Source organism: Gossypium hirsutum, chromosome A04 (assembly GCF_007990345.1).
Source record: "Gossypium hirsutum isolate 1008001.06 chromosome A04, Gossypium_hirsutum_v2.1, whole genome shotgun sequence".
In the NCBI taxonomy this organism is placed as follows: domain Eukaryota; kingdom Viridiplantae; phylum Streptophyta; class Magnoliopsida; order Malvales; family Malvaceae; genus Gossypium; species Gossypium hirsutum.
The window spans coordinates 88,786,905-88,808,548 of record NC_053427.1 but is presented as its reverse complement, the minus strand read 5'-3'; the positions used below and the strand labels follow the sequence as shown (position 1 = coordinate 88,808,548).

Here is a 21,644-nt window from a genome sequence, read left to right as displayed (position 1 = left end):
GATCAATGGTTGAATCGATAGTCTAACACATTCGAACATTCGTTTGGTTTTTAAAACAGTAATTTCAAATGATAGCAGTCTAAACAACATGTCAATTTGATATATTTTGAAGAAAAATACTTACGATTTTAATGTTTGGAATGGGATTTTTAAATTTAAAGTGTACAAAGACTTAACTTCTAACCTTTTAAATGTAAGGATCAAATCTCAAACTTTTTCAAAATATAGGGACTAACAACATATTTTAACCTTTTTTTTAACATATAATAAACGACCATAAATAACCAATTCCCATGCCATAAATTCCATGCATTTAGACCCCAAAACACCAAAAAAGAAAACCTTTCTTTAGGGTTTCCCTAAAAACCATGACTAAATCATTTCAACAAGCTTTCAATGCTTTAAAAGAGCATACATGCCTTAGCTACGCCAAAATCGCCACCATGGGGGGCCTTTGCAACGTTGATCACATCATTGTAAAAGCAACGGCTCCGAACGGTTCTCCGTTATCCGACAAATACGTCCACCAATTGCTCCGGCTATTCGCCATTTCTCCACCGTGTTGCCGAGCTTTCTCTCTTGGTTTCGCTCGCCGCTTGGGTAAAACCCGAAGCTGGCGAGTCGCATTAAAATGCTTACTCCTACTTCACCGACTACTTCGGTCGTCGCCCGAAGACAGCCTTTTTCGAACCGAACTATTAATCAATCGGTCCAATGGTTCAATCTCTTTATACCCTTGCAATTTCCGTGACGTTTCGTCATCGGACCCCGAGAGTTTCACCGCGTTTATCAGGTCCTACGCTCGTTTAGTCGACGAAATCTCCAACGAAGACAATCATCGCCGCCGCCCTGGACCGTCCAATAAATCGCTGGAAGAAATCGGAAGAGTTCTCGAAGTGTTAGAACAGATTCAAAGTTTGATCGACCGTGTCATCGAATGTAAACCGACCGGAGTCACGGCACGAAACTTCTTGATTCAAACGGCGATGAAGCATATAACCCGTGACAGCTTCGTATGTTACACCGTGTTCAAAAACGACATCGTTTTCTTGCTGGAAAACATGTTCCAAATGCCGACATACCGGTGTTGTATATTGGCGTTTGATGTATATAGAAAAGCAGCTTTACAAGCGGACCGGTTATATGAGTTTTATCAATGGTGTAAACTTATGGGTGTATGTGGGTGTTATGAATATCCATTTGTGGATCGAATCCCATTGTTGCAAATTCAAGCTCTTGAAAGCTTCATTAATGGTATGTGGGAAATAAAGGATGATAATGGTGATCATCAGTCACCATCATCATCATCGTTATCATCGACGGCTGAAAAGGTGGGTGATGAAGGTGAAGAAGAACGACAGCCGTTGATTAAGCTAAATGATGATGATGATGATAGCTGGGAAGATATATTGGAAGCTTCTGTGGTTAATTTCAGTAGCCATGGAAGTGATGAAAAAGACGAATGGAGGATTCAAGTTTACAATCCCTTTGATGGGAAATATGTAAGCAGTGACCCTAATTATCCATGGGGACATTGACATTTTTCATGCGTAGGAGTTATACAATTTTTTAATGGTTTAATACTTGTTTTGATCCCTTTTATATAGTGAAATTTTTAATTTGGTCCTTTTACTATTTTTTCAGCCATTTTGTTTTTCTCCATTCATTCCGTTCATCAAGTTATCCCATGTGCCATTTCCATTAAAAGAAATTACATGTGGCCATTTAAGTCAATAAAATGTTAACATGGACAATTAATCCAAGTCAAACTCGAAATGATTTGATAAATAATTTGAAATGAACTAAATTAGAAATGATTTAATTCAATGATTTTGAGCACGATATAATTATATTTAGACTTGTTACTTCTAGTTTGAACTGGGAAATCTGACTTGATTAACTCGAACTTATATCGGATTCAATTTGATTTCATCATTAGAAGTCAACAATTCGAACTCTCCCAACGTGAATTCAATTTAATTCAAACTCAAACTTTACTTGAACTTGAGATGATTTAAACTTGAAGTGATAAGCGCGTAAAATGATTTGAACTTATAATGGCTTGAACTCAAACCCGCGTGACTTAAACTCAAAACAACTCGAGCGCAACAATTAAAATTGATTTGAACTCCATTGACTCAAAAAAATTTAAAACCTGAACTGATTCGATCCAGATTAACCTAATATAAAAATAAACTTGATTCGTCTAAATGAAAATTTTGATAACAAGATAGATTTAAATTTAATAAAAAATATTTTAAATAACAAAACATATTTTCTTGGGGGGCAAAAGTAAATGTTGGAGTCATAATCCAACCCAACTAAGTTAAATGATCAAAACGTTAAACATTACGATTTCTAGCATTTGTTTTCTAAAAATACAATACCTAAAATTATTCATAGTCTTTCCCTAATCTTTAAATAATAGAATAATACGTTTCAGCGGACTCAAATCTATATTATCTTCTATTGACAATAATATCGATACCAATTGAGTTAAGGCTTACTCGACTACCCTTATGGTTTTGAATTTTACCATAAGTTGGGCAGTTTGCGTAGCGTTGTTGGCCTAGCCCACTTTAGTTTTGGGCTTATTTCAATTTTATTGGTTAAAAAAATAAAAAAATATTAATATTCATATTTTTTATAATTAAAGTTTATATTTTTAACCGTGAAATGAATCATTTGAACGGACTTACCCGAACTAAACTCAGGCTTGAATCTGGATTTTTTGGGAACCGGGCCTTGACCAGGCCCATAAACCTTCAAGTTTTAAGCTGTGAAGCAAGCAAAAAGAGAAAAAAAAATGGCGGACATGGAGATGGAGGAAGACCATCCCAGGTTAATTTTACATAATTTCCTCACAGAAGATGAATGCAAGGTTAGACCCCCAAAATTTCAATCCCAAATAACAATATCGTCAAATTAACGAATGAATTTTATCGAAAAAAAGCTTCTTCCTTTTCGAAACAGGAATTGGAGTTCATACACAAGAGCTGTAGTACGATTGGATACAGGCCAAACGTATTTTCAACGACTCTTTCTCATCTCATAGCCACTAATTCTGCTCATCTAATCATCCCTTTTCTTCCCATCAGAGGTTCTCTTGTTTTTTCTTAAATCCTTTTTTGTTTTTTTTTCTTTTTCTGTTATTTATTAATCGAAAAAATCATTGTTGTTAATATTAGTTTTCGAAATTTTGATTTGCAGATAGGTTGAAAGAGAAGGTAGAGGAGACCTTTGGTTGTGAATATGAGCTTGTTACGGAGTTTACTGGCCTCATTAGGTACCAATTTTGGCCTGAAATTTTTTAAATATGATAAGAGTGATATAAAGAATTTTAATTTGTTTGGGTGTAATTGAACCGAGCTGAGCTCAAATAGTGGCAAACTCGAGCTCGACTTGAGATTCAGGACTCGATACTTGGTTTGAGTTTGACTCAAACATCAATTTCTAAGCTTGAGCTAGGCTTGAGACATAATTGAGCTACTTGATGAGTTCGATGAAGTTCACTTATCAATTTTAGAATTCAAGCTCCATTAAGTTCACACATATTTAAGCTCAAGTTTGTTCGTAATTAAGCTCCTTTTATATAATAAGGGTAAATATGTAATTTTATACTAAAAGGGAAAGGCTCAATTGAGCCGTTTGAATCAAGTATTACAGTACTCGGATTCGGTTTGATCGACAGCTTGAGCTTGGCTTGATCATTATTGAATCAAATTTGAATTCTTTTTAGTTGAACTCGAATAGCTTGCGAGCACCAATGTTTCATTTACAAGACTTAAATCTATATTATTTGAACTCCAGTGATAGTGTGGGATATGGATATATGTCTGACTATGTTGATTTTTGTGAGTGTTTTCATATATTTCAATGGAAATTTAATTTCTTTGGGTAGTTAAACCTTGGGGATGTAATCGAGCCGAACGGAGCCCGACTTGAAATTCAAAGCTTCTCACTCAAACATCAATTTCTAAGCTCAAGTTTGGCTTGAGACACAATCAAGCTACTCAAGCTCAAGTTCAATTAAGCTTGTTTATCAATTTTCGTACTCAAGCTTGATTAAGCTTATTCATATTTAAGCTCGAACTTATTTGTAATTAAGCTCATTCCATGTAATAAGGGTAAAAAGGTAATTTCAATGTAAAATATACTAGAAAAGTAAAAGCTCAATTAGGCTTGCGAACCATTCTAGTCAAGTATACAATGCTCAAATTCCACTCGAGCTCAGCTCAATAATTACAAAATCAAATTCGAGTTTTTCCAAATCGAACTTGAATAGCTTGCAAGCACTAATGCTTCATTTACACTATATTATTCGGATTCGGGTGATAGTGTGGGATATGGATATATGTCTGACTATGTTGATTTTTGTGAGCTTTTCATATATTTAGCCTGTCTTTGGACATCTCCAAAACATTGTCTGAATATATTTCAAACATGAGTTTTTTTATGCATTTGCTTGTTTATTCACTTTACCCTTGATAAACGTTTGTGTGATTACCATACATCATATGTATTTGTAGTTGGAGCCGAGGAGCAAGCATAGGTTGGCATAGTGATGATAACAGGCCTTATCTCAAGCAACGCGATTTTACGGTTTGTGTTAACAGCTTTTTTTTGGGGAATGTCCTTCGCAATTAGTCTTTTGTCAATAATTCTTGCTGAGGGTGTTTTTCTTATTTGTCTGAAGGCAGTCTGTTATTTGAATAGTTACGGAAAGGATTTCGAAGGTGGACTGTTTCATTTCCAAGACGGGGAACCGAAAACAATTGCACCTATGGTCGGAGTAAGTGCATCTGTTCAATATTTTCTTATGACATGTCTTCTCTTATTAGAATGGTGATGCACAATCAAATTGTTAGAATATGATTTTGAAATGGATCTACATAAGTTATAAGATTTTGGCATGGATTGTACCCTGATGTTGGACAGGGGCGTGCTTAATTTTTTAACGGTTTTCCATGTATTTGGAGGGTGTATCTCCATATCCATGTTCGGGATATGTGTCAGACATGGGTACTTTAAGAGAAATGAAGAGTTGGAGCCAAATAGTCTAGGATAATAAAATCAGTGAAGAAGATGCAGCCATGTTCCGCTTTATTAGGAATAGAAGCTAGTGAAAAGCATGTTTACTCATTAGTTTAAGATACCATTTGATTGATACTCACCGAGTTATTGTATATCAGGATGCTGTCATTTATACATCTGACGGCCGCAATACACATTCTGTCGATGAGGTACTTTTGTGATCTGTCTCTCTTGTAATATGTGTGTGTGTGTGTATATATTATAGTATCTAGTTCATCTATTGAAGGAAAGTGGATGCTATTCGGCAAGGACGAAGGCAAAGGGGGGCAGGCAGTGGCCTTGGCTCCACCAGAAATGGTAGATTTGCCATTTAACCCCTTAAATTTTTATGAAATTGCATGCTAGTATAACGGTAAAATTGCACTTTGGCCCTCCCAATAATTTATGATTTATCTCTAGTCCCCCTAAAGCAATTTTCTGGCTTGGTCCCTGCTATTCATGTTCAATTGGGAAAAGCAGAGTAGCTGCTTAGTGTTCAGCTTGATACTGACTCCGAAGCAGGATTTTTGAGCTTGGATCAAGCAACAAAGATATTATTCAAACTTGTCCTACATTATATAAAAAAGGGTCCTTTACCTTGTTTATACACTTAGTTTTTTTGATGTATTAGATTTTTTGACAGGTAACTAGCGGAGAACGGCTGACACTTACTTTATGGTTCAGCCGTGATAGTTCCCACGACGAGGATGCCAAACTTATTTTGCTACTCGAAGAAAACGTATTACACAAGTCTAACAATGTGCCATGGTCATTGCTACCTTTGCCAGCATCAGATAATATGTATTGGTTTTCTCCTCATCAAGCTTCTAATCAAGACATAGGATTCGATATTCGTTTGGGAAGATTACATGCTCTTGGCTTTGATGTATATTATTCTCGAGAGATGAACTTCGGCTCAGATTTATCTGAACTCCTCATGGAACCAATGCAATTAGCAAGGCGAGATCAGTTGCTTGACCATAAATTTGTCAATGTTCTGCATTCACTTCAGGTATTCTTACTATTGGTATTTTCAGCTTCAAAATTTTGTTAATTATGAGCTATAGAAGAATATGATACGATCGTATTACTGTAATTTAATTTAATATAATTTGATCCCTTTACTTTTATAAGATCATTAATAGGTCCAAATTGATAATACCTGCCACTAAAGTGATGACGTTGATTTCTATGAATCTGTTAACACCATTAATATTGTTATTAACCCGCAGCAGTTAATAGTGTTATCAATCTGGACTTACTAATATCATCATAAAAGTAAAGGGATCAAATTATACTAAATTAAAGTAGAGGGATTAGATATTAAATTTCAACGTAGTAGAGGGACTAAAACATAATTAGACTGAGATAATCGTCTTAACATCAAATTACTGCATTGTCAATAGTTCAAGAATGGAAAAAAAGCCATTTAATTTCATTAATATGAGTGTTGCATCGAAAAATGTACTAAGCGTTATGTTACTGGAACTTAGATGTGAGTGTTAGATAGGAGAATATGTTAATCTCTGTGATGAACAGGTGGCGCAATTTTATTTTTGGAAAGGATGCAAATCTCAAGCTTTCACAAACGAGGTTCAATCCGGCAAGGCGGTTCGACTATCCCGATCACAATCGGAGAAGATTACTCAGGTGAATTCCATTTTTCTGAAGGATACTAAACTGGTTGAAACAGTTTTTCAAAGTGCGGATCGATGTTATTTCAATTTAGCCACTTTTTCTGCTGCAATCACTGAATGGGAAGATTATTCATGTAAGTTACATAAAGAAATTTTATTGAGCTTGCCTCAATGGAGAGCTCATCAAGCTATTTATAGTGTAAAATTTGATGTGTAGAATCTATGGTGATCTTGTGATGAACATCTTAGGTTGTTAGCTATTTTGGATTGTTAGATTTTATAGCCCAAAACTGTTTTTGCTTTGTGATCAAATCAACTAAATCGGATCGGTTTTGTCAGTTAAATCGGTTTAAACCAATTAAGGCTCGTCCCTAGCTGAACAATGAATTTGTGGCTGCCATGTGTCATGGTCCAGTGAGAACTATGAAACTCACAGCGACTATATTAAGGGTTCATATCACTCGTTATGTGTCATTTGTGGACAAAACTGTGAGGTTCAACGAGCTAGAATGAACATTATCTTGTAGTTTGGTATGGATAGTGACAATTGGTATCAGAGTTAGTTCTAGAGGTACTAATGATGTGTTGTTGAGGACAATGGATTTTCATTCGAGAGATGTCACGGTCCTAGAGAGGGAGTCGTGAATCATGCATAAGTGTGTAATAGAGTTAGTCTCGGAATATAAGTGTTCATGCCATATCCTCAACCTGTGAGACATCTTTTGTGGGAAAAAAACCATGAGATCTAATGGGCTGAAACGGATAATACTTTACAGGTTGGTGTGAACCGTGACACTATGCTTTGTGTTCGTCCTGTCCAATTAGGAGATGTCTTCTACAAAATAAGTTGGACTGCAATCGGCATTGTTTAGGAATTCAGCCATTCCCTTTATGCGTCAGTGACTATCATCGTATATGCTATCGGTATTGCATTCTTCTCGGATATATCCCATGTCCAATACTCACATTTGAGTCAATGTAATAGCTTCTCACCCTCCCTAACCGATAGGTGAAGGTGAAAAATTACATTTCTCTTGGTTTAATCATGTCCTTGTTGAACACATGCCTCATATCCCGATACTTACGCCCGATTCACAATAACACCGTTCCTCTCTAGCCCAAACCTCTCTCTCCATATATATATTTAGACTGATATTGACTGAAAGTAATTAGTTTTTCACTCTCCCTAACCCATAGGTGAAAGGTGGAACACTAAATTTCTCTCTTTAATCATGTCCTTGTTGAACATATACCTCAATAAAAATATCATAGAGGTTCTTGTACTAAAAGTCAGATTGTCTCTTGTACTCTCTATTAAAATGGGCAAATTAGTCATTGTACATTTGTTCAAAGAGCATATTGATCCTTTCTATTAAAAGTTCATCCATTTGAACTGATAAAAATACTGGAACTAGTTTTTAACAGTAAAAATGAATGAAATTTTTAACAGAATGATCAGTTTACTCCTTGATTTAACATACAAGGACTAATTTACTCATTTTTTTAGTAGATGAGGCAAAATACAATCCGACTCTTAATAGAGGGGTTTTCATGGTACTTTTACTCACATTCCTCAAATCCGATACTTATACCGAAGTCTTAATAACATAATTTCTCTCTCTAACCGATTAGTGAAAGGTGAAACTCTCTCTAGAGTTATTTTATATCCGATATTCACACCCAAGTTAAAGTAATGCAATTATTCAGTCTCTCTCACCCATAGGTGAAAAGTGAAAGCTACATCTCTCTCTCTCTCTCTCTCTCTCTCTCTCTCTCTCCTCTCCCTCTCTCCCTCTCCCTCTCCCTCTCTCTCTCTGATGTATATGCCCCTTCCTTTTAGAAACAGGTAACGTTATATTGTAAGAAAAAGTGATACAGTCTCTTTTTTAACTTTATATACATGTATGTATGCATATAAATGTGAGTATATATATTTTGATTGCAATATATATAGGGAATGCTTTTTGTCTGAAGACTGGTTTAGGGAAAGCGGGTGCTGTGCTTCATCAGTGAGAAAATTGTTTTGGAGCTTTGTCCCCACATGCTGCATTTGCTGACATTCTTTTGTATATAAAATTTTCAGAGTTCTAAAAGAAAATGGTCCATTCTTTTTATTAAAGTTAAAGAAGATTATGTTTATGAAAATAAATCCATTAATCAATAAATAAATGGATTTGTTATTGCACGTAAGATGGCAGATTCAAAGGATATATATTATATCATGAAAACTGAATAAAAATGGAATTAAGTATATTATCTAGTTTCGGATTTCGAATACAGATATGTTTTTTGAAAATTCGGAAAAAAATCCGAAATCCTATTGATATTTTGTATAAGAGTGAATATTTAGTACATTGATAATATATTTTTTTGTTCTGCAAAGCAGTTTTAAGAAAACTCAGCTTCGAAACTTTATTTAGTGTCTAAAAATTTTAGTTGCAATGTATAGAATATTTTCTCCTGTTTATGGTATTAAATATAAATAATTTTAAAAAAAATATAAAATAGCATAAAGATTTCAATCTATTAAATTATTCATTTTATTTCATTTTATTTAAATTATTAATCAACCAATAATAATATGACATGTGTTAATTTTTTATACATTTTTTTGAAATAAGATGCAATTAATAATTTAAATATTATTATTAATAAAAAATTACTAAATGAAAAAAAAAAACAGTATAATCAATTTTGTAGTGAAGCTTAAATAATTACTATGGGTACATAAAAAAGTAGATCAAAACAGATCTATTTATTTAGTAATAAGATTAAATAAAAATAAAAATAAACTAAAAAGAAAAAAAAATTGTGTTGGGCAGGCATAGGCACATAGTGCATGCTTTTTCAAACAGATGAAACGAAGAATTGTTTTTAGTAGAAAAATGGTCCCCTCTACTGTGTTCTTCATAATCGAGGAAATGAGCTTCTTTTTTCGCACTTTCAGTTCATTCTGTTTGTTTTATTGTTTATTTATAGGATTCTGTCTTTGGATAAAAACCCTCATTACTTGGACTCAATCCAATTAAATTTTGTTTTTATTTAATTTATAATTAATTCCAGTTTATTACCATTTTAAAATGGTAAAAATAATATCAAAATTATTTTTCAATAAATATTATATAAAAGTTCTTGATTTTTTTTTGAAAAACTTGTAAAGAATTATCGTTTTAGTCCCTTAAATATTTACAAAGTTTTAAGTTAATTTAATAGTAAAATTAATTTTGACCCCTTTTAAAATTTAAAATTATATCCATTTCAGACACAAAAATTTTATAGTTTAATCTTTTGAAAATTGTAAAGTTCGACGAAATTATATTTTTAACTCTCTTCAAAAATTTGTAATTCAAATTCGGTCCCTCCAAAAATAAAAAATATGGCTTCGCCTCTACTTTCATATACGTTAAAGAAAAATAAGCTAGATGTTTTGATTATTCATTTACTTAATGTTGTATACATATACAAACATAAATTTATAAATAATTTCAATACACGAAAAATAAGAAAAATTAAATATACTCGTATCAATTACATATTCGACATTTTCCGAAAGTGAAACACATTTCTTAACACATTTCTTCAAGCCGAAATTCGAATATTGAATTGGTCGAACGTATTTTTAAAAATTAATTCAATATAATTGTACGAACTAATTAGATTCAGTCTCGTATTTTTTTAAGAAATCATAGATTTTCTTCATTAAAGAAAATTTCAAATTTAAAATAATGTACATAAAGGATCTCAACATGGTAGCACTAGATTATGAAAGCCTGGGTTACAAATTTTCTTGGATTTTCCCTTTCCTACATAAAAGGGAAAATTTTCAATTTTCTCAACTCTCCAAATGCATTGATAAAAAAAAAAGATGGGTAATTTTTTTTGGTAAATGAGTTAAGCTTTGTCAAGTTGTTGAAGCATTTGGGAACCGGTAAGAGTTGGAGTCGGGATCGGAGGAAGAGATGGTTTTCCGATACGAGGCTCCACCGTTATGTGGTTGTCGCTGGTGAGCGTGTGTTGCCTTTTACGCACCGCTCTTACCAGTGGCTCCGTCATTGCTGCCACCCCAATTCCGTTCACCGTTTGTGGTTGTTCTGATCTCTTACGCGAACTCTCGCCGACCACCATTTCTTCATGCCCTTTTCCATTCTTCAAATACAGTACATATTTTAGATATGAAGAAAATTTGATAATAATACTTAAGGCAAATATGTTCATATTTGGGCTATGAATATTTTAATATTTAATAGCCACAATGTGCTACAACTATACCAAAATCGAGCCAAGCCAAACCCTACTTCTCTATTTACAATACTCAAAATTGAAATTTTATTTAAGAGATATTGAGCTTTTCAAGGTCCGGAATACATATATAAATGGTTAATATTTTAAATAAGTCATATTGTGCTACTAAGTATATTAGAGTTGAGTCGAGTCGAGTCGAATCAAATTCTGAATGAGAGAGAGAAAAGCTCTTTTAATGCCTATTTTCACCCTTACAATACTCAAAACCAAAACCTTACTTAAGAGATGTGAATATTTCAAAAAAAAAGAAAAAAAAGATGAGGTTCCATTTTAATGGCTAATATACTATATAAGCCTTTGAATTTTGTTAGTATATTTAATTAAGTCCTTATATTTTTATTAAAACAAATAAACCATTAAACTTTAATTGGTAACCAAATAAGCTCTTAATCTTTTTTTAACTTGTATCTAAATAAGCATCTATACTTCAATTTATACCTAAATAAAATTTTCAATATAAATCATTATTTAAGGGCTGATTTAAAAACAAATCAAAATATACGGGTTTATTTGAGTTACAAAAAAAGTTTAGAAGCATATTTTAAAAAAAACTAGTTTAAGGGCTTCTGTAGTAATTTAACCTTTTTAATGTTTTGTATAAACCCTAATAAACCCTTAAAAACCAAATAAGCTCTTAATCTTTAACTTGTATCTAAATAAGCCTCTATCCTTTAGTTTAAAATTAAATAAAATTCTTAATATAAAGCATTATTCAAGAGCTAATTTAAATACGAATCAAAACATAAGGGTTTATTTGAGTTGCAACAAAAGTTTAGAAGCTTATTTTTTTTAAAAAAAACTAGTTTAAGGGCTTCTTTAGTCATTTAACCTTTTTTTTAATATCTTGTTTTTAAAAAAAATCTAAATATGGTTTTAAAAATAACATAGTAACATACATTGATGGACGAAGCAGCTGACATTGGGCATTTAACAGGCCGATCTTCATCTTGTGGTTCCATAGGATGTTCAACGGGCCAGAAATCAACGTCGAACTCCACCGCATGCGGCTGCCGGCGAAAGTCCAAGTCCATACCACCGTCGATTCTAGTCTCCCAGCTCCGGTGATTCCCCTCTACCGGTAATACTTCACTTTCCTTTCTTTCCTGAAACCAAAACACACACAGACCGATTCAAAGAGAGGCCATTAATACAGGAATTTCGTAAAAGTTTGAATCAAATTCGAGGCCAATTTCTCCATTTGAAAGAGAGGAATGAAAGGAGGCACTTACGAAAACATCGAGAGAGGGGAATTGGGGAGAGAAATACGGTGTTGAGCTCATGCCAGATGCTGAGGAAAATCTTACTTTGTATCAGTGAAAGAGAGAGAAACGGAAAGTAAAAGGGGACAATTAAAAAAAAGAAGAAAAAGAAGAGAAAGGAGAGCATGAAAAGACGAAGAAACAAAGAGAGAGAGAGAGAGAAGGGCGTGTGGGATCGGCTGTACAGTGAAAGACCATGAAAGGTTACCCGCACCATACATGTACATAATATATATATATACACGTAGCTTATTACAGTTGAGGAAAATAATCATCTAAATATTTCATAAAATATTATCATAAAATTAAATATAAATTTGTTCGAAATAGCAATGTTGAGTGAATAAATGTTAATGATATTTTGTACAGGTTTCTACAACGCAATGATGATCGAATTGATTAAGTCATCGATTCATCGATCTAATTGATATATTGAGTTCGATCAAATAAATTATTAAAAAATTCATAAAAATATAAAAATTTTGATTCAAGAGTCCGATTCAATTGGTCCATACCAGTTTTTAGGTCAACTGATTAAATGCCATTCTTTAGACTGGTATCTTGGCTAGATCCGATTTAACTAGTCGGTCTAGTCCCGTTCAAAAACCTTGATTTTGAGTTCAAATTTCATCATATATATGTATTTTCTTTTAGATTTGATATAAAATTGTAAAAAGATAAAAATACTCTCAAAATAATATTTAGTGCTTTGTAAAAAAATTATTTTTGACAATTCCACAATTAAGTTAGAATCTGATTGATTTGTGGCATCAACTCAGTCAAACTCTTAATATTTAGTGCGTGCGTGTATATATATAGGTAAGTTAATTCTTGAATTATACTAATTTTTTATTAAAATTTATCTCAATTTATCTAAAAATAATATCATTCGATAAGAACACGACACATGGCATATTCTTATTGGATGTCATACACATTTTTTTATAAAATTAATAGTTTAAGAACCACTTACAATACATGTAGGTAAATTAGTTCTTAATTATATCCCTTTTTTTTATAAAATAAGTTATCTCAATTTATCCAAAAATAATATCACCCAATAAGAATATGACATGTGGCATATTTTTATTGGATATCATACACTTTTTTTTTGGATAAAATGAGATAAAATTAATATTTTAAAAGTCACATGATAAAAAGAAATTTTAAGAACCAATTTAAGAATTAAAGTTATGTACATTGATGGATGAATTAGGTGAGTTTATTGGGTTGATCTAATCAAGTTGATCGGATCAGTTTTTTATATTTGAGTCGAAATTAATAAGTTTATATTGATGTAATTTAATCGAATCAAACTTAAGCTTAAGTTAAAAAAAGTTTAAGCTCAAGTTTGAATTAAAATTTGAACCTCAAATCTCGACTCGTGTTCAATAAAAAAGTTTGAGCTTGATTCAAGATGCAAATTAGGGTGCATGCTTGATCTTGATTTATTAGGGTCTATTAAGCTTGTTTACCTAGTAAAAAATTAGTTTATTTCTCTTGCTCACATCAACTCGATAAATTATGCTTGAGCTCTCTTAATTAGTGTTGATTGAACTTATTTTTAACAGTAGAAATGGATGGAAATTTTAACAGAAAAATCAATTTGTTCTTTGATTTAATATACATAGACTAATTTGCTCATCCGCATTCTGTAGGCCCATTAAGGGGTAAATATTGGGCACAAGTTTTATAAATTAACACAATTTTACGTTGATATGTTACATACAAGTTTCATGTGTATAATTATATCAAATCAAAGAATATGTTTTTTTTACACAAAGCTTAGAACTACTCATAGCCCCTTCTTAACTCTTAAATAGGAAGATAATGCGTTTCAATGTACTCAAACCCACGTCCTCCTGCATTGGCAACAATTTCAATACCAATCGAGTTGAGACTCAATCAGCAAATTCAAAAAATTTGTAGGTCTACATGATAAATGTGTATTTTATATTTATAAAATTAGAGTTTTACCTTTATTCAAATATATATTTTAAAAAAACTTCAACTATAATTTATTTATTCTAAAATAAATATTAAATAAAAATAAAAAATTCTGAGTATCATATAAAAAATATATAATTCTCTTGTTAGCAAACTTCAAATTTTAACTTTTTTTTCTTTATTTATTTATTACTTTGCTAGCTCTCTCTATATGTCTCTTTTTCTTGGGGAGCTTTTTCTCTTTTTTTAATTTTTCCCTTTTCTTTTTTTTTTGGGTTTACTCTTCTTTTATTGCTTTTAAGAAACGGCAGCTGTAGTTAGGTTGAAAAATCTTTCAATTCCCCACTTTTTTGCTTTTTTTCTTCTTGGGTGCCATGCACAACTTGTAAAATTGATCGAAAACCTGATAATTTTAGACACGACACGAATATAAGATAGAAAAAATCGAATTAATTTGGATCTAATTTATCATGATTCGAGTAGAAAAAAATCGACTCATGACATAATTCGACCTATAGACATACCTTAAACATTTCCACTTATTCGATCGAATAGTGTCACATCATATTTCAATATGTTTTTGGCTCGAAAATCTAAGTAAAATAATAGTAAAATGTCAAATTTAGTTATTAATATTTATTTTTTTGTCAATTTGGCCTTTAATATTTTAAAAAGAGTCAAATTATTGTTTTTAATGTAAATACTAATTAAAATGTTAAATTTTAAAAACATGACGGCCTGCATGACAATCCACATGCATTTCACGTTATTTTTTTATTTTATGAACCTTTTGTTTTTTTTTTTTTTGAATTTTGAAATTTTTATTTTTATTTGAATACTTTTATAACATATAAATCAACTAGTGTCCTGTTGGCAATATCTTTAAAAAAATTAATGTTTTAGTTAGCATTTCTATTAAAAAGAGAAATTTAACTATTTTTTAAAGGTTAATGATCAAATTTAGCTTAAAAAAAAGAATAATTGCTAAATTGACAAAAAGAATGTAAACATTGATAGCTAAATTTGACATTAGACCTAAAAAAGCTTCCATCTTGATAAAATTTTAATTATTAAATTATAATTCAAACCAAATTAGATCTGTTCATTGGTCGGGCTACCCGCTTAAGCCCGAAAGCCCGTACAAAATTTGAGAGGGTTTGGATAAAAATATTAGGCCCAAAAAATGAGTTTGGACAAAAAGAATAGTCCCGTTTTAAATATGAGTCAGGCTCAAGCTTGAACATTCCAAACCCAAGCCTGAATCAACCCGTTTTTAAGTTTATAATACATTATATTATATTATGTAATTTAAAACACATTAAAAAAATTAATAAAAAATTCAATAAATAAAAATGTATAAAGTTATTAAAATTTTAAAAATATAATATAAACATATTTAAAAAAAAACAATATAGGTGGACCTAAAATAGGTTTGAATTAGTCCGTTATAAATATAAATGAGTTTAGGCAAAATTTTAAACTCATATATCAAGCTGGGTCGGGCTTGAACAAGTATAAAATATATTAATATTATACTTAAACTCGGCTCATGAACATTTCTAAACCAATCGATCCTTAAACAATTCTACTTTATCGGAGTTAATTTTATATACCCTAAAAAGCTTGAAAAGAGTATGCCATATACATAGATAATCAAAGGACACAAAATCCAAGTGGTAAAAGAGACAAAAATAAAAGCAAAGAGATATTGGCCTTTCTTTTTCACATTTTTGGCTCTAAAATAGGCTTTGGTATGTATCCGTTGTTTCATTCCGTTGTAATCAATGTTAAAAGTGTGCTCAGTAGCTTCTATGGTTACGTCAATTTTTATTTAAAGGGTAACAAAATTTAAAATCCGAAATTATTCGAATATATAAATCTATTCAAAGGTCGGGTTATTTGATTTTAGTCGAAGCTTAAGTATAAATAGTTTAATACCATACAATAGTTCATCCTGAATTTGAGTGGTTTCGACTTATGAATACTTTTAATTATTCTATTATCAGTCTCCATTTTACGAGTTAAGTTTGAAGATAGATTTCATTTCATTTTAGAAAAAAAAAATAACGAAAATAGGTTTATTTTTTTTCCTAAGAGTTAATTGTACTATACATCCTCAAACTTTAAAACATTATAATTACATCCTTAAACTACTGAGGTTATATCAATAAGGTCCTTCCGTTAATAAAATAGTTAATTTAACCGTTTTGAGATGTCAAATCTTATGTGGCATTATATAGAATAAAAATTTTAATGAAAAAAATTGAATGTTATAAATATCTTGTTATGATGTTTTTAAAGTTTTTACGAAAGTTTTATCATTCACTTTCTCTTTTATTCTTCTTTTAATTATAACTTTTAAAAGTTTGCTGTAATATTTTACTATTTTTAATTTTTATTTTAAATTATGTCACATAAGATTTGGCGTGTTATTTAATAGTTAAATTAACGATTTTAATGATTTGAGGATGTAATTAGAACATTTTAAAGTTTGAGGACCAATTTAGAATGAAAACCATAGTTTGGGGATTTCTAGTGCAATTAACTCTTTACCTAATTATCTATTGAACTTGATGCCTAATAAGTTCATTTTAAGGTTTGGTTTGAATTTTTTGGGTTAATTGTACTAGATGTACTTGAATTTAAAATATATCTTCAATCTTCCAAGCATTCTCTTCAACATCATCGGTCGTGAAGTCAAAAATCTTTTTCTTACGAGCCATAATTGAATTATAAATTTTTGGGATATCAAAATACAATTTCATTGTTATATTAACTTAATATTTTATAATTTCTCTAGGGTTTAAACAATAAATTTACCATTTGTGTGGTGGTAAGGGGAGGCCTTTGCTTGCTCCGTAGTACCAACCCTTGAGTATTTTATCAATTAGGTCTTTCAATTAGCTTACCCCAAAATGCAAATTCGCCACTGTATTAACTTAACATTTTATAACTTTCTAAGGGTTAAACAATAAATTTACCATTCAGGCGGAAAGGGTGGGTTGCTTGCCAAGTCCTTTCATGAAACATATTTAAAATATATGTTCAATAAACAATATAAATTTGACGAGTTAAAAAAGAATGAAATAACCCTCATAAATTTTATTAGCACGATCAGTTTTTATTACGTCAAATTTATGCGATGTACACGTAGTAGGTACATAAATATTTATAATTTGATCCATATAGTTTAAATGTGCTCTACGTTATGTGTATAATTACACATTGAATCGAAGTTAATGCATAAATTTAATATTTATCCCAAAATTTATTTTCAAATCCTTAAAACTTTTCCCATTTGTTACTAAAAGAACCAAGGCTAAATAACAAAAAAAATAAGACATGAAATGTATATGGCAAACATGCATGCAATAAACATTATCAAAATATGATTTTAGACCCTCTACTATATTTAAAATTTGAGATTTAGTTATTGTATTTTAATTTAAAATAATTCGATCACCTATTTTTATAATATCGTTAATTAATTCAAATAATTAATGATATTAACTATTTTGAATAAATCGTTTGATATGAACCGCTTCCAACTCGAAAAACCCATGTTAACATGATGACTATAAAGAGGTGTTTTATGAAAAAAAAATCCACATTAGTAATTTAACTAAAAATGGTTAATGGTGTATTATTTAAACTAATTAATAACATCATAAAAATTAATGACCATATGTCAAATTGAAATGTAAGGACTAAATCACAAATTTGAGCATAAAAAAAATTAAAATCACAATTTGACCAATATATATTATACAAATCTCAAAATATATCACAACAATTCGCCGAGTGTTCATGGGTTAGGTCAAAGTTGGTATTTAACGTTGCAAATGATGATTAGAATTTAAGACTAATAGAAATACATTAAATATTTTAATTTGAGTATTTAATTGTAAAGTTTTGAAGTTCAAACACTTGATGGTATCTCAATATATATAGTGACAAATGATAGATACACAAGAAATAATTAGGTATTCATGGGCTGGGCCGAAGTAGGTATTTAACACCGAAGTTGATGATTAGATTGATAGAAAGATATGAAATACTTCAATTCGAGGATTTGATTGGTAAGTTTTGAAGTTTAAGGAGTAATTTAGATCTCATTCCATTGTTTGAGGACATCTAATGAAATTAACCCTTTTAAATTATTATAGACAGATGGCAGATAGACAAGCAATCTTGCCAAACCATTAGTCACTAATATAGTAATATACATTTAGCCGGCAATATAAACCGTTTCACCTCAACACGTCCTTTTTTTAAAAAAAAAATATTATTTTTAAATTTGTTGACCCAAAAAATATATAAAAAAATAACAATAATTACGTAAAAGGGCATTTACAAGCTGGAAATTAAAATTTTAAACCTAAAATAAATAGGAAAAATAAAAAAAACAGCTTCAGAAACTTCAATTCGTAGTTGTTTTTCTCCTTCCTCTTCTCTGAGAACAAACATTTAGCTACGAAAATTGAAGAAAAGAAAATTTAATTATGGGGTTATGGAAGAAGGTCACTGGCATTATTAAGGATAAGAACAGCATAGTTTGGGCTAATTTTTCCGGCAAAAGTTCGTTTCGGAATCCCGATCTCGAGATCTCCATCATCAAAGCCACGAGCCATGATGAGTATCATATTGATAAAAGGAATGCTCAAATTGTGTTCTCGTGGATACGAGCGTCGCCGATTAGTCTTCGTCCTCTCGTTTGGGCTTTGTCTAGGAGAATGGAGAAGACTCGGAGTTGGGTCGTTGCTGTTAAAGGTTTAATGCTAATGCACGGTGTGTTTTATTGTAAAGTTCCCGCCGTCGAAAAGATGGGGCGGTTGCCATTCGATTTATCGAGTTTTACCGACGGGCATACAACCTCGGGAAAGACATGGGGTTTCAATGCTTTTGTACGTGAATACTATGCGTTTTTAGACCAACAAGCCCTCGTTTTAACGGAAAAAGACAATCGAAAATCCGATGAACGTTCGCCGATGGCGCAACAACTGTCGAAACTACAAAAATTGCAATATTTGCTAGATATGTTACTACAAGTCAAGCCACGAGCTGAAAACATGAAACTGCCGTTGATTCTCGAAGCTATGGATTGTATCATTATTGAGATATACGACGTTTATAGCCGGATTTGCACCGAGATCACCAAGGTTCTGTTGAACATATACTCGGTCAAAAAACCCGAAGCAGCGACGGCATTGAAGGTTCTCCAAAAGGCGATGACACAAGGCGAGGAACTGTCATTGTTTTTCGAGTCTTGTAAGGAATTCGGCGTCATGAACGCCAACGAGTTCCCCACGGTTGCTCAGATCCCGAAGGAAGAAGTTGAAGAACTCGAGAGAATCGTCAATGGGGCTTCAGATATGACCATGACGACCTACGAAGATTCTGTCGGGGATTATAGTATCGAGGAAAATGACGAAACGGCAGCCATTGTTGAACACAAGGAAGCTTTGAAGACAGTAATAACAGATAAATGGGTGGTTTTTGATGAAAATTTAAAGATCAATGAAGAAAAAAATAATAAGAAAATTTCATTTGCCGAAGAAACTGCTGCACTCATTGAATATGTTCCAGTTTATAATTCTCATCAACAAGAAATTCCAGATTTAATTAGTTTCTAGCAGTAACCAGTTCATTTTTCTAATTATTTTCGTGAAATTTTCTATGTATATATTATATGGTAATGCAGACTTATATATATTATCTTTTATATTTTGGTTTGTTTGTCAGTGTTTTAATTAAATAGATTATGATGTATATAAGTTTGCATTTTTTTCTTGCAAGATCGAGGCGAAAACATGCAAAATATTTTTTTTTTGAGTTAAATCAATTTTGGGAGTTAATTGCAATTTGATGTTATACTCATTTATAATTTTATAAAATATAAATGGACCAATGTGATATTTTTTATTTTAGGGGCTTTGGCCCCGCCAATCCCTTATGCTACCCTCTATGAATAGGCAAAACTATAACCGCTAAAGAGCTTTACACATGGGAGACTTGAAACTATGATTTTGCCAATAATGTTTGAACGAAACTAGATTTGCTAGTTAGATTGGAATTGATCCGAAGATGGTATCAGATCGGTTGAATTGTAGAATTGAGGTTTTTTTTTTTTAATAAATTTTTAATATTTTTAATCAAACCAATAACCTAATCAATTTGACTACCAGAAAACTAGCAATAATCGTTGTTAGAGTTATATCATCAACCCTAGCTATTTCATCAGCTGCACACGAATCTCACTCTATTAATATAATTTAATTCTCATACAAACCTTCTTGCAAAGAGAAGAGCTAGCATCCGTCCAGCGCGTAGGAAAGAGAAGACTGGAAAGCCGGAGTCAGCCAACCGTGGTGAAAAGGCGGCAAGCACAGATGAGAGGGACATCACAGCTTATTCAACTGGAGCTATTCTTGTGACAAAAGAAAGAGCCTTTTTCCTCTCTTTTTCGCCTGGAGCCTATGAGAATGCTTAACTATTCCTTTCGTTCGTTTGGATTTCCACGGGCACTACGGTAAGACGTGAAAACACCCGATCCCATTCCGACCTCGATATGTGGAATCGTCTTGCGCCATATGTACTGAGATTGTTCGGGAGACATGGTAAAAGCACGGTAAATAAATAGAAATCAAAATGGAAAAAATTCTGTGACAAAATAAAAAATGATGCGACAAAGTAAAGAGAGGAGAGCACTTAGACTATTTATTAGAAACCTAGTAATTTCTTTGATTACACTTGTTAGCATAGGATTTCTAGGAGCAGAAAAAATCGCCTATGAATGGATCTTTCTTATAGTCATTCTATTAATAAGTTTCATTATTTTATATCGGGAAATAAATAAATAAAAAGAATTGGATTCTTTTGTTGCTAATCCATTTTTTGTTAGTGATTTTGGCTTTTATCTTACGCTCTTTCCTATTTAGGTTTTGCCAATTCAAGCATCAAGAGGCCCCTCAGCTCCCTTTTTAGAGTCAATAGACAACTTTGAAGATGCACAAGGTTTTTATGGTCGATTTTCAATGTAACACTTAGAGAACACGTCCTAAGTTGTGTGATGTTTTGCACTTGAACAGAATTTTTAATTGATTTAATCTGAAATTAAATCACTCAAAAAAAAATCCAGAAAACTCAATAGGACTTTAATCCAGTTGAGCAGAGATTGAATAGTGACAAATTCAAACTTAATTAATTCAAAATTTGAGGCTCGATACTCAACGAACTTGATCGAGTATCATTTTCTAAATTCGAGTTGCTCGAGCTCAAGCTAGAATTAAAATTTTGCATATACAAATTTTTAGGTCCTATTATAGAGATTGCTTCAAATCAGTCCCCATGCTATTAAATGAATTAATTTAGTCCCTATATTAGTAGAAAAATCAAATAATGATTGGAGTTAATATTAAAGCTTTTA

At 31.7% G+C, this 21,644-nt stretch overlaps 4 protein-coding genes across 4 annotated transcripts; 3 read left to right on the top strand and 1 right to left on the bottom strand.

The window, feature by feature from the left end:
- The first annotated feature begins 443 nt into the window (after positions 1-443).
- LOC121228120 (putative clathrin assembly protein At2g25430) lies at positions 444-1,540 on the top strand. The gene has a single exon (XM_041111269.1). The coding sequence runs from the start codon at positions 444-446 to the stop codon at positions 1,536-1,538; it is 1,095 nt and encodes a 364-aa protein (XP_040967203.1). The 3' UTR covers positions 1,539-1,540.
- A 1,175-nt stretch (positions 1,541-2,715) lies between these two features.
- LOC121228306 (uncharacterized) lies at positions 2,716-7,054 on the top strand. The gene is made up of 8 exons (XM_041111760.1): positions 2,716-2,881; positions 2,974-3,100; positions 3,211-3,286; positions 4,530-4,602; positions 4,697-4,792; positions 5,193-5,243; positions 5,717-6,085; positions 6,613-7,054. Exons 1-8 carry the CDS (start codon positions 2,807-2,809, stop codon positions 6,925-6,927), a joined length of 1,182 nt encoding a protein of 393 aa, XP_040967694.1. The 5' UTR covers positions 2,716-2,806; the 3' UTR covers positions 6,928-7,054.
- A 3,393-nt stretch (positions 7,055-10,447) lies between these two features.
- Positions 10,448-12,487, bottom strand: LOC121228307 (uncharacterized). The gene is made up of 3 exons (XM_041111761.1): positions 12,242-12,487; positions 11,909-12,115; positions 10,448-10,856 (listed from the first exon to the last, which is right to left on the bottom strand). The coding sequence occupies exons 1-3, from the start codon at positions 12,290-12,292 to the stop codon at positions 10,602-10,604; spliced, it is 513 nt and encodes a 170-aa protein (XP_040967695.1). The 5' UTR covers positions 12,293-12,487; the 3' UTR covers positions 10,448-10,601.
- A 6,233-nt stretch (positions 12,488-18,720) lies between these two features.
- Positions 18,721-20,708, top strand: LOC121228119 (putative clathrin assembly protein At1g25240). The gene is made up of 2 exons (XM_041111268.1): positions 18,721-19,689; positions 20,520-20,708. The coding sequence occupies exons 1-2, from the start codon at positions 18,721-18,723 to the stop codon at positions 20,706-20,708; spliced, it is 1,158 nt and encodes a 385-aa protein (XP_040967202.1).
- Positions 20,709-21,644: the final 936 nt, after the last annotated feature.